At 40.9% G+C, this 13791-nt stretch overlaps 1 protein-coding gene across 1 annotated transcript in view; it reads left to right on the top strand.

Annotated features, from left to right (window-relative positions):
• Nucleotides 1-240: 240 nt before the first annotated feature.
• The window catches only part of ASXL3 (ASXL transcriptional regulator 3), a 130639-nt gene continuing 117088 nt past the window's right edge, over nt 241-13791 (top strand). Inside the window, exons 1-2 of the mRNA XM_073331281.2 lie at nt 241-1505; nt 2081-2163. Of these exons, the coding sequence (XP_073187382.1) occupies nt 1422-1505; nt 2081-2163 (167 nt within the window). The 5' untranslated portion in view covers nt 241-1421. The remainder of the gene's footprint in view (nt 1506-2080; nt 2164-13791) is intronic.

The raw sequence follows: 13791 nt of genomic DNA, 5'->3' as shown, positions 1-13791 counted from the left end.
GTGATTTCTGATGTTTTGCGTAGCTTTATTGTTTCCTTCCCACTGTCATCAAATTCACACTGTAATACTTAGCACTTTTACTTCCTTTATAGAGTAGGATGTGATGTCATAGAGAAGGGGACAGGGCTACCCAAATTTTCTCAATTGCAGGGAGGAGCTGCCCAGGTGTGCTGAGGGGCCTGTACTCAGGAAGAGAAACAGGGAATCCTCCACAGTGAGTAACCCCACTTTCAAGTGCACCCAGTTTCCTTCATAGCCATGTCCAGTACAGTGTAGTTTCCTCTTCTGCCCTTTCCAGTTTTACCCAGTTTGCCCTCTGGAGTGTTCCCAGTTCAGTTCAGTTTCCCTTTTCCCCCTCCATTTTACTGCACATTCATTTTACTTCTTCCTTTTATGTTAACTCTCCTCTCTTCCTTACTCCAAGGGTAAAATTTTCCTTTTTTGCCTCTTGATGTTGTTAACCTCCATCATTCTAGTCTTAATCTTCACTCACATTGTACTCTTTCCAGTGAATTAGACTGTCCTATTGCTGTTACTTCCTGTTTTATCTATAGTTCCTCTCCTCTCCCTTGTAATAATCTCTTTCCAAGCTCTTCACTGATTCCTTTGCCTCTTTTAATTACTTTCCTCCCTACTTTTCCCCCTTTCAAGTCACCATTCCATTTTCCTTTCCTGCAAGTTCCATGTATAATCTTTCCTATTTACATACACATTGTTATAAGCTCAGTTCAGCTCCCAAACCTTTCTCGTGCAGCCCTCGTTTCTGCGTTTTTCTTTTGTAGAACTAAAAGGTAAAGAATAAGTTTGTCTGATATGGAAAACAGTATGGGGCAAGGGATTTGGTAAATAGTGTTCTGAATTGGAAAGGGGAGAAAAGGAAGCTACCAGAACTGTAAAATGGCAGGAGGGACCTGGGGAGCTCAAGGGATTGGTAGAGGTTATGGAGGCTTTGGCTCCTCTAGGTCACCTGCTTGAATTACAGCCCTGGTTAGTAGTGATTGAAAATATTCACCATCCAGTCTTCGGTGACTTATGTGATATGTTTTGGTGGTATGTCTCTAGTTCCTAGTGGACAGGTGTCCACGTTACAGTAGCTACCATCACAATTGGCATTAATTCGTGACTAGTAAAGAGAGGCAAAGGATTGAATGAGCATGGAGACCAAACTAATTTCTCATTTGCCAGAGGTGGAAGTGCAAGTTGTTACTGAGTCACATTGGAATGACACTGGGGGGAAGCTTGCATTGCCATTGCCTGTGCTGTACCTTTTCTGTTGATAAAGGATTTCAGTTTCCAGGGCTGTCAATCTGGCACCTAACATGAGCAAAAGAATGGCAGAAAGAGTCAACTGGCTAAAACTGAAAAGGGACAAAAAGCAAATGACAAACTAGAAAATTCCATGCCAATTGGTCTGAATTGGGATGAGGAGTGGATTAATTCGGGCTCAATTGGAAAAGGCAAAGGAGTGGAAAACTGAGCTGAACTGGAAAACATACTGCACTCGAGTGAGTCATGTGGCATCTTGTGTGCTTCTGTGACTGTTTTGACCACTTAATTCTTCATCTTCTTAAAAACAAAAAGCATTTAAAATTTGAAACCTATCATGTCACTTCTGACAGTGGCTCCTCCTTTGCAAACGGAAGTTTTTAGCCTTTTTTGTTTCTGAGGTCATCATAAGATGTAAGCACAGTAGTTCAGTGACCTCATACTGTTTTTAAAGTAGTGAGCAAAAACTAGCAATCTCTCACTCTTTTTTCCCCCCCTGCCTCAGAGAAACTGTACTGCAGTATTGGTGTCCTCAAATAGGTTTCATATTTTAACTCTTTTTAGTTTATTTTGTATCTTTGGAAGAATATTCCCATGCATTTCAGCAGATGATGCACACAAGCAGCAAGTAAATCTCACTTTTTCTGCAGTGTCCCGGACTATATCTGGCCTTCCAACAGATGGAGGACTCCAGTCTCAACACTGCAATTCCCCCTCCAAAAATAATTAGGAAAAAAATGCATGAACACATAACCTTTCAAATTCACAGAATTATTGTATCTTAGTTACACATATATATATCATTTCTTTTTAGGCATTGGAAAAACACCCCAACTCACCAATGACTGCAAAACAAATACTGGAAGTCATTCAGAAAGAAGGGTTAAAAGAAACAAGGTCAGTATTTATATGTTCAATATCTCTTACAATTTCTTTGAAAACAATGAAATCTAGTATTAGTGAGGCCTGTATGCTATTTCTAAAGTAATATGCACTGGCTAATTCAGAATGTCAGCGTGTGGAAGCTTATCTGACTTTTTTAGTTTGTAGTGTTGTAGCAGTGTGTTGGTCCTAGGATAACAGCGAGACAGGGTGGGTGAGGTAATATTTTTTTATTGGACCTACTCATCTCTTTCACCAACAGAAGTTGGGCCAATAAAAGAGATTACTTCACCCACTTTTTTTTTTTAAAAGGTTTCTTAAATACTCATGTGACTCAACTTATTGCAAAGTGATTTGGATGCAGAAATGGTTTGCAATGGATAAACCCCTGGAGGATGAGCAGGTTGGGGTAGTGGGGTTTGATCCAAAGTTCAATGAAGTTAATAGCAGTTTTTCCATTGGCTCCAGTGAGCTTTGGATTGAGCTCGAAGCATTCTGCTTCAAGTGGACACACAGCTCCTATTCCTGAATCACAACTGTGAGGTGATCTACGCTATAACTGGGAGCTTGGACATGAAAACAAAACAACAGATTACTCTAACAGGAAAGGAGAGATTAGTTTGGGAAGGAAAATAATAATGATGCTCAAATACATGGTGCATTTTCTTCTTCTATGACTGGTGTTGAGGGATAACTGCTCAGAGGGAATTTCTCTTCAAAGATACTGTGTCAGTAGGTGTTGACCTGTGGCAGCAAAATAAGGTAGGCATTTGCTTCTATTTTAATTACATCCTTTTACTGTGGCTCCTAAAATGTAGGGCAAGTGAGCTTTTAAAGACAACTAGTCTAGTAGAATAGTAATGCATTATATCTGTTATTTCTGAACTTATATTGTTTACCCAAAAGAATCTTTCCTGGGTACTGTGTTATGTTTCTTGTCATTCAGAAACATTTCCTAAGAAACAGAAGGAATAATGCAGTGCAGAGTCTTTCACAGTATATAACCATGCAGCTTACTGGTAAACTAGATACGAGCATGTTGTAAGATATAATAAGTGTGTGTTGGTGGAATGAATAGCAACAGGCATAGTATTATGTAGACGTGGAAGATGCATTTGCCCCCTAAAGTTCTGCAAATGTAGTTCAGAAATCATGTAAAATGTTTGTGCCAGTGCCAAGGAAGAAAGAGAGAGCCTTAGAAAATAAATGTCTGAGCTTAGACTCTGTGCCACAAGGATATGCAAACAACAAAAAAGTCTCACAAAAGAAATCACTTGAAAATTGTATATTAAGATACTCCACAGCAGCAAATGAGCTACTGATTGCTCTTTCAAGTCTTGTAACATGATGCTACTGCACTTTGGCTTACAATTCTATTCTACTAATTCTTGTTATAATAAAAATGCTTCTTCATACTTCTTAGAGTGTTTTTCTCCCCATCGTGGTGTATTAAAGAGAAAGCAGTATACAGAGACTGGATAGGAGGTCAAGCTATCTCTTTAATATACTTAAAATACAGAAAACAGAAAAGCTCCTTTTGATTGTAAATATAAATAAATCATACAAGAGGAAGAATAACCTACTAAATGGAAAATCAGCCTTGTAGTAATGCACGAACTCAGCTTGACGGGCAAGAAAAGGATCAGCAAGTTTTCATTTCTGTTTGATTTGTATTGTGGTTCAGTATGTATGTGCTGTAAAATGAATACAGCACATGTGTGGGTAATTAGTAGTAACTAACTATACGGAATGTCATGTGTGGTGATGAGCATTCCTACTATTGAAGGCAGGATAAATCCCTATATTGTCTATTCCTTAACTGTGCCCCAAACTGAGGAGCCTAAAAATTATGATTGTTGCAGTTGTCTGGAAATTGTGACTTTTTTTTAGAATCGAGTTTAAATTTAAACAAAGTTTGGATTAAGTGTTTTCTACTGCATTGAAAATAGTTGAAATTAAGTGCTCATGAAAGGTTTTTGACTGAGAATGTTGGTTGTTAAATTCCTCTACTAGAGCAGCAGTCTGTGCAAACTTACCCTATTTAGCCATGCTACTTTAACTATAATCTGCAGGGGACCTTTCTAGGGCTAACAAGGCAGTTTAGTTTCCATGCTGCTATCTACTGAGACTTACAAGTAGTGGTGGATTTTGTGATGAGTAGTCAACCTGTACCCTCCCCCCCGGGGGGAAAAAAAGAGCTGGAATGAGACCACCAAAGTGTCTTGGACCACTGAACAGCCTTCATTCTTTGATGACTTTCTTTCAACTGGACTGGATTTGAACCAACAGTGAAAGGTTATGTATCCTGTTCCCTCTTCCTTTTGCTGATATGTTTATCAGCAAACCTGTAGCAATTCTGGGCAAAGTTCTCTTAGAATTCTCTTCCAGCCTTTCCAGTGTATAGTGAACAATAGGACTGCTCAGTTCAGTCATTTCGCACGTACATTGCAAAAATAACTACAGGTAATCTAAAATTTCTTGCTGTATTAGCAACTCAGAATTAATAACTTTTAGGTTTTCGCAGTTTTATTGTTGCCATTAGTGGCCAATCATTAGGACTCTGTTGGCCTTTTAGGCCCTTACATTTATTTCTCTTTGATGCTACAAAGATGTGGAATCCCCCAACAGTTTGGTTGTTTATTTACCCACATTAAGTCCAGCAGGGAAAAAATTTAAAAAACAAAACCACGAGCACAAATCCAGGTGCACCTCCAGGGAAAAACAAACAAAAAACTATGATCATAAGCTGGCTGCAGAGTGCACTTGCTCAGATTTATATCTTGTTTGAGATGCCATGTTTCAGTTTTGTTTTTGTTTTGTTTTTTAAATATCTTTCCTGCTGCGACAATCACTTGTAAAAGATCATCATCTGGCCAATCCTCCTCTCTGTACCTGGAAGGAAAACCAACTTTTAAGGTAAATAATTTTGGGGCCTAGAAGCTTGACATTTTCCTTAACTAATTAAAAGAAATTTGTGTGTCTAAATGTAAGCGTTAGCAAACAAAGCCAAACTGGCATCCCTTGAGACTGTAGTCTTTTATCTACAGGTGTAATGCATGCAACAATAGTGCAAACTTCAAGTTTACCTTTCATTGTACCTCAACCTTATTCTGAAATAATTGCTTTTCTTGGAGACAGGGTAGTTTAGCTATGTGTCTGTTTAAACATTGGCCTCTCTGCTGAGATTGCAAATGAAGGTGTCATTGTGCTACCTGGCCACTTTTAACTGGATTGAGAACACCAAATTATTTTATATAGGCCACTAAGCAGTGGTTTAATGATAACAATTTTTGGATAGTACTGACATGAGCCAAATTTGAATTGGTGATTGAGAGAGACTTCTTGCTCCATTACCAACTTACATAGCTTTCCAACCTACTGTTTTCCTCATAAAAACAAATGAAATGTGTATGTAATTGGAGATTATAATTAATTTTATTTCCCGTGACTTGTATTTTAGTTGAAACTTGTATTTGCTGTAATGTTTCTTATAGCAGGCTAAGTCAAGAGGGGATAATGAGAAAAATATATGGATTAATTAAAACAAACACTTGCGTTCTAATATAATTTTTTAAAAATCGAGATAAAATCCGCAATGATTTTAAGGGTAGACGTTTGATTTTGAGAGATGTCAGAATCAGTATAAAAATTACATCATAGGAAACATCAGTTTCACATCTTGTAAAGTTTCAAATGTCCAGGTGTGATTAAAAATATGTGCTCATGTTGATAAGGACCTGTTATGTGTCAGTAGGTTTCTTCTTTGAGAGAATTTATCAGGCAGTTAGAAAGAGAGAACAAAATTAATGTTCTGGCAGCCATTCACAATGATGACTTTTAAACGGAAGTTAACTTTGTCAAAAGTTGCTTGGCTTCCATACAGTGATGAGCTGCCAGAAGCTGAAGAACCGGTTCCTTCAGTCGCTCTGGGTCTTCGGCAGCACTTTGGCGGCACGTCCCTCAGTTGCTCCGGGTCTTCGGTGGCACTGAAGGACCCGCCACCGAAGTGCCGCCGAAGGCCTGGAGTGCCGCTGGGTGAGTACAAATTCTCAGGGGAGCTTCCCCAGCCGAGAGCTCAGGTAGGACGGAAAGGATGGTCCCGCGGGCCAAAGTTTGCTCCCCCCCCCGCCCACCCAACAACCGGTTCTAAACCGGCTTCAAAATTTAAAAACCGGTTCGCATGAACCGGTGCAAACCGGCTCCAGCTCACCACTGCTTCCATATTTTCTAGTTTATACAGTTTTGCTGCAGGCTAGTTTAGAGTCCAGGCAATATAATGTAGTGGGGAAGGACTTGTGAGAAATCTTTGGGCAGAACCTCTTCTGATTATTTTCAGTTAAAAAGAATTATAATGGTAATTTGCGTGAGTGTAGGATGGCAAAAAGGATTCTGAAAGGAATTGACTCACTTGCCAACAGCAGGCAATTTTATTATTAGAGAAATGTCAAAGGGATTAAAATAATTACCAGAAACCTAGTAGCCAGATATGAAGTGATAGATGAAAGATGAGGAGGGGTATACCACTAGTGATGTTCAAAGGGAACGCCCTGATGAAGAATTCAGCCCCACCACTATCCCCAGCTGATGGGAGAGGGTGTAGGTGTTGGGATTTTTACAGTCGGTACTGATCCTGAGCTACTTTTCAGTGCTTGTTCTCTTTTATTCGACTCAGGATAGTAATTGTCTGATATATGTGATGCTCCATCACCCCTATAGCTGTTGGTTGGATTTCTGGCAATTCCAGAGGCTCCTGGCTGCTGTGAGGGGAGAGAGGAGACAGCTCTTGGCTACTGTACCACTCCTGGTAACTGGGGTACAGATGGGCCGGTGTGGGTGGGTGGGTCTTCTGGGAATAACTCCATGCCCGCTTTTGCTGCTTACAGGTTTCCTAGGTAGCATCATCAAATTGACATGATTTGTGGCAGCTTCGCTACTGCTTACGGGGTTCAGAACAACAACAAACTGAGCTAGAGCCGCATCATTTCACTCTGTTGCTGTTTGAGGAAGCTATGAACAGCAGCAGAGGCAGTGGACCTCGCTGTCTGCAGACTCAAGAATACAACACGATGCTGGTTACGTTAGATTGACATTTGAAAGGACTAGAATCTTTTTCTTTCAATTGAAAGTTTAAATTCTGCCAAAATTGATGACTTGGGCTCCCATACTCAATGGGGAGTACTTCCTCACTGGCCAAGGGCAAGTGGATTTTTTTTTTTTTAACTCCTGCAGTGCATACAGGATTCCTTACAGAATGCTCCTGGTGCTTTACATAAACTTGAAACATCAAATAAGTATATTTTCATTTTGTTGAAAAATGGAAGCCAGTTTGGCTTCCCAAAAATGAAAAGGCAGCTCATTCCATAGTCATGAGGTATATGTGCTAAAAGTACAAGCTTCAAATATGTCTGAATTATATTTAGGACAGGTAATGAATCTGCAGACTTAGATCTAGCAGTATGAGTTACTTGTTTTAGTTAAAAACAAAACAAGTGCTTCCCAAATAAAAGATTGGAACATTATGAATCACAGATTCTCTATCTCTTGTTCTTACTTGTTACGCCTCTGGTCATCTACTGATTGTCACTTTCTGACACTGCAATTTTTCTTAAGCCTTTCTGGAGCAGTGCAAAAGCTATCATAATGTACAAAGCTATATTTAAATTCTTACCCCAGATAACACTTACAGTACTAAACTGCACAAAATTACTATGTCCCTGCTACATACAGACTTTCCAAAGATGCAGTTCTTCTCTGAAGAGTGTGTTACTTTGTGGAGAGACACTTACAGCCACAGTGGAACAGAAAATTCAGGTCCTCAGTAAGAGGAGAAGGAAAAAGACCAGGGTTTCAGAGTCTTACTGTAAAAAATTAATGGTTATTTTAACATATATATTATTTTGTTTCATTGCAAAAGGTATCTTTGCATCCAATGGATGAAAAATACTATTAAATGACACCTCCCACCACCAGATAGTAACTATCCCCGATTAGGGCCGGCTCCAGGCACCAGCGAAGGAAGCAGGTGCCTGGGGCGGCCAATAGAAAGGGGCAGCACTCTGTCTGTAATTGGGGCGGCATATCCGCGTCTTCGGCGGCAGTTCGGTGGCGGGTCCTTCACTCCCTCTCTCCCTCTTCAGCGGCAATTCGGCTGCAGGTCCTTCTTTTTTTTTTTTTTGTCTTTTCCTCTTGGGGCAGCAAAAAAGCTGGGGCCAGCTTATGTTTATATAGTTTGTTTAACACAGTACTGTACTGCATTTGCTTTTTATTTTTTGTCTCTGCTGCTGCCTGGTTGTGTCCTTCCAGTTCCAAATGAGGTATGTGGTTGACTGGTCAGTTCATAACTCTGAGGTTCTACTGTGCAAGTAAAAAAAACATAGGTCTGACTCTTTGGAATGTACTATGAAATCTTAACATGTATTGGAACCTGAAGTCAGTTATGTGATTCCCTCCCATTTGAGTCCAGAAACTGAGAACATTGAAATATTAGTCTGCAGCCATTCATTCTTATCACATGAGTTTTTGGGGAAAATTTCCAGTCAAATTGTGCCAAAAGTTTGGTGCCGAGGACTCTTGTTCATGCCCTGTTTCTCCCTAGTTTTGTACTTCTCCTTCTGCCTTGCTTGGTAACACTCAGAAATTCACTTCTACTCCTTCCTCTCTAGAATAGATTAAAGAAAAGGTTACTCAACGGGAGTTAAAAGGGCAATAAACCAAGAAAAGTGGGGCAAGAAATGTTTAACTTTTGGAATGTAACATTAACCCACAGGTCCTGTGTTTCTTTGCCTTCCTCGTCTGTCACACTCAGGATTCTGAACTCTGGGGCAAGATCATTTCTTACTATTCTTGCTGTTAAGGAATATTTGACCTGAGTATCTTCAAGTAACTGTGACTGGCCTATTACTTTTACTATTACTATTATTTTAGAACAGTGGTTCTCAACGTATTTACTATTGTGGGCTGCGTCCAATACTACTTGTATGACCCTGAGGATGTCACATGGGCTGCATCTGTGTGCTGATTGGGCCGCAAGCGGCTTGCAGGCCACAGGTTGAGAACCACTGCTTCAGCAGAAGTAAGAAATCCTGCTCACTCTGCTATTTTTACTGCATTTGTAACTTACCTGTAGAATTCTTAACCCTACCTCTCTTTCCTTCTTGACTTGGCTTCCCTCTTAGTTACTACAGGAAATGTCAATTCAAGTCCTTCTCCCTCATCCCCCTCTCCTCTCCAAAAAGTACATTGGTTATCATTCTTGTGCAGCTGTTATTCTGCCCAGGGTCGTGCTGTCTACATAGGATCAGATAGATTCTGGTGGTGATAATCTTCTTTGGGAAGACTAAGAAGAGATATTTGTCATAGGTTTGAGTGAGCATTGTTACCTTTCTACTTCTCATCCTCAAAGGTGGTGATAGCCTTTTCTCACTTAGCTGCTGATACTGAGATTTCAGAGCCTGAGGAGGCGCCAGAGAAAGACTGTGATTATTCTCAAGATTTTCTGCTAGAATAGGGGTGGGTAAACTTTTTGGCCCGAGGGCCACATCGGGGTGGGGAAATTGCTTGCAGGGCCGAGGCAGGGGGTTAGGGTGTGGGGGCGGAGTTTGGGGTTTGGTAGGGGGTGCAGTGTGCAGGAAGGGGCTCAGGGCAAGGGGTTGGGGCAAAGGAAGGGTGCGGGGTGCATGAGGGGGCTCAGGGAAGGGGGTTGGGGTGCAGGAGGGGGCTCAGGACAGAGGGTTGGGGTATAGGAGGGCTGGGGATGCGGCAGGGGGCTCAAGGCAGGGAGATGAGGTGCAGGAGGGGTGCGGAAGGGGGCTCAGGACGGGGAGTTGGGGTGCAGGAGGGGTGCGGGATGCAGCAGAGGGCTTAGGGGAGGGAGTTGGGGGGCGGGGTGCAGGAGGAGTTCAGGCTCCGGTCCACTGCCGCTTACCTAGAGCGACTCCAGGGTGGCATGCTGCGCCGCTCCGGGAAGCGTCTGGCACCATGTCCCTGTGGTCCCTGAGGGTGGAGGGGGGGCGCAGAGGGCTCCTCTTGTTTCCCTTCCCTCGCCTGTGGGTACCTCCTCCGAAGCTCCCATTGGCCGCTTCCTGGAGTGGTGTGGTGCACGTGGCGGTGGCAATCCCACGGGCCAGATCCAAAGCCCCGAGGAGCTGGATCCGGCCCGTGGGCCATAGTTTGCCCACCCCTGTGCTAGAGGATTTATGCTGTTTGTGCAGAAATATTACACCGGTATGTTGCCTGGAAGTAAGCCTACAACTTCATCTTTTACCTGAGAAGAGCCATCAAAGGAGCACACCTAACCTTATGCAGTTCTAATTTGTCCATTGATAAATGACACCCTCCCGTGTCAACCTAAACAGTATGCTCACCAGACTCTTTAAGCGCCCAGCTTCTAAGGTGAAACAAATGGAGTGGATCCTGGAACATTTTTCACTGCACCAGTTTTGTGTACAAGGATCTGTCCATTCCCACCCCCAAATGTCTTGAAATAGAGACCTTGTCACAGGAGGTAGCGTCTCTGACAGTCATTGTGGGTTTTTTTTTTTTTTCTGGCTTCAGTCCCAGTACTGCTGTTGTGTCCTACAGAAGCTGTACCTACTGAGTATCCTCGTATATTGCCTCTGTCTTGTCTGGTTATGGTTTCAGGTTCTCCAGCAGTTTCTGATCCTCTCTGGAATCAGTGCATCCAAAACATACAAGACTCTTTTCATTCCCCTGTCCTATTCAGTTAGTTAATGAAGAGTCACCTGTTAAGTGGATCTCCTAGGTTGGTAATAGGGACAGTGGACACTAAAGACCTTATTTTGAGTTCAGAATGAGCCTGAGGAAATGATTCTTTTCAGAGGAAAAAAATGTACATCAATTTCCTTGCATATAGGGCTTTTAGGAAGGCATTGGTAGACCTCAGGGACTCTTAGGAATCTCAGGGGACTCCATCTGGGTCACAGCTCTCATGTGGGCATTTATCCGTTCTGTCTCTGTTAAACCTATTGAATAAAATTTTAAAAAGCACCAAAGTCCCATCTAAAGTCACTGGGATATAGGTTCCTAAGTGATGTCAGTGCTTTTGATATTTTACCCAGTGCTTCTACATCCCTTGATCTTTCTGCCAGTTTCTCTTTAAGCCTTTGAGTTCTATGTCCGTGGCGTTGCTGACTTTAAAAACCCTTTCCCAGTCGCTGCTTTTCTGAAAATAGGGTAAATGAGCTTGGCAGCTCTGTTCTCTTTACTGCCAACCTATTTCTGGATCTCCACGGTATAGCGAGGCTTTCTTCCTTTCTCCAGTAGTTTCAAGGTTTCGTCTTGGTCAAGAAATACTATCACTGCCCAGTTTTATTCTTCCACTCAGAATAAAAAAGAAAACAGCACGTGGCCTTTGACTGTTGTTGAACCTTAACAGTCAGCTTTGAAACAATGAAGGATTTTTGGTCTTTAGGGTCGTCTTGTTATGGGAAGAGCCAAGGATGGGGACCAAAACCTCTAAGGTAACTCTAGTCTGCTAGATGGTATTTGGGAGGCCTATTCAGATGAAGGAGTACATTGAAAAAAACAATGTCAAAACCTGTTCTGCCTTGGATGTAGTCAATCTTTGGGACAGAGAAGGGGACATTTTGGTGGAAGAGAGAAATAAAGTGTGTGTGCATTTTTTCACCTGGTATGATTGAATTACTGCATGTGCATCAACAGATGCAGTTTTTGGCTATGGAGTGATGAAAGAAGTTGTATCTGAGCAACTTCTACCCATTCTTTCAATGAAAGACTGCTAGAAAAATCCCCTCTTGGTCCTCCTTCAGGTACCTTCTCAAAACTCACCTCTTCCATAAAGAATACAGCAGACTGCAATCTGATTATGGTAGTGCAGGTGGACAGCTGCAGTCACTGCAGAACGGTGCATGTCAGATTATATTTGCTACTCTGTCTCCACCGCTCTCCTCCTGGCCCTCTTGTTTGTCTCGTATACCTGTTACTTGTCTTTTTTACACTGTAAGCTCTTTGGGGGAAGAGACAGTCACAGAGTATATGTTTGTACACAGGCACAATGGAACTTTGACATTGTTGTGGTCGTATTCCATTGCAGACAGGTGAATTGGAGTTGCAAAGACTACAGTTTTTATTTTGTAAATGTTTCTGAATCTTGGTTACATTATTCTGGACTGATCATTCTAAAATTCATCATTTTAGGCATATTTTAATGTATTATATTTAAGCCACTGATGGCTTATTTTAGTTCACTTTTATGTAGAAACAATCCCTAATTTGTATATTTTAACACTGCTTCTCTCCATTTTGGAGTGCTAAGGAAGCTTTGTCAAGGGGCTTTAAGGAACAGTGCCAGAAAATAAGTTGTTTCCGTGAACATTTTTGATGCAGTTTGACTGTTGCTTCTGTTTGTCATATGAGAAATATTTCAAATTGGTGTCAGTTTTATGTTTCTCTCAGATATAAATTTAAGTTCAACTTTATTATCATGTGGGTTAAATTTAAGAGGGAGTTTAAAAGACAATTGGCATTATGTATTTGTATTTATAATAGTGGATTGGGACCCCATTGTACTGGGCACAAATACATAGTGTGAAACAGCTTCTGTCCTGAAGAGTTTACTGTATAAATTGACAAGGCATAGGGTGGAGGGCAAGAGAAACATGGAGACAGGTGGAGTGACTTGCCTAAGATCACACAACAGAGCTGAGAATGGAACCCTAGTCATGTGACTCCCAGTCAGTACGCTATCCACTAGACCTTTCTCTGTGTGTGCATATATGTATAAATATATAAAATAAAGAGAATAAAATACAGGCACTCCATAATATAGTTTGTATCCTGTGGTAAATTGACTGTATGTAGTTGCTGAATTTGTAGGAATAAAAAGCACCAAACTAAAAAAGCACCGGTCACTCCATCACTTGCCCTTAGATCTTTAAGAGTTGACATTACTTACAATATTTTTTAAGGCTTACCCTTCTGCACTTTGGTGCTGATCATCAAAGAATTTAAGCATGTGCTTTAGCGAACTGGGGCCTTAGAACAGTTGATTCTCTTACTTAAGATGATGGATTTTATTCTTTTGGTTAATATTTTTGCTTGTAATTTGTTCAGTGCTTCATTTCTCCACCTAGTGAACTCTGTCATACTATAGGCTGATGTGTACAGCAAACCATCTATCCAACTTTCATAGAAGTTATACAAAATACTGTTGCTCGTTTTCTAAAGGGTCAGCAATAAAATAGTTTATTTTAAATCAAGAAGTAACACTGGAAAGTACTACACTATGAAGACCTGTGAAAATGAGAATGTAATCTGTATGAGCAGCTTGCTTTCCTAGCTATAATGAAAATATATTTTTATTTTACTTATATAGTTATTTCAGTTTTTGTTTACCAATTCTGTTTTTTCCCCAAGGGCTAGATAGGAGTGTTAAGTGCTTGAATCCTGTTTAAAGGTAATATGTGCTATATTGTAGTTATACTGCAAAATTATAACACATACAGTGCAAGTGTGAAGATTTTACAGTTAATCCGTGTTTAGTTGTAATTGGAAACAATAGTACAGTTACAGTTACATTTTGTGATGTGCTAAACATATGTCATCATTTAAGGTCTGTAAAGCAAAAACATTTTGTCTTTTAATATGTCCCAAGTCTCCATTGTT

This window comes from Lepidochelys kempii, chromosome 2 (genome assembly GCF_965140285.1).
Source record: "Lepidochelys kempii isolate rLepKem1 chromosome 2, rLepKem1.hap1, whole genome shotgun sequence".
Taxonomy (NCBI): Eukaryota; Metazoa; Chordata; order Testudines; family Cheloniidae; genus Lepidochelys; species Lepidochelys kempii.
This window is presented reverse-complemented; position numbering and strand designations above follow the sequence as displayed.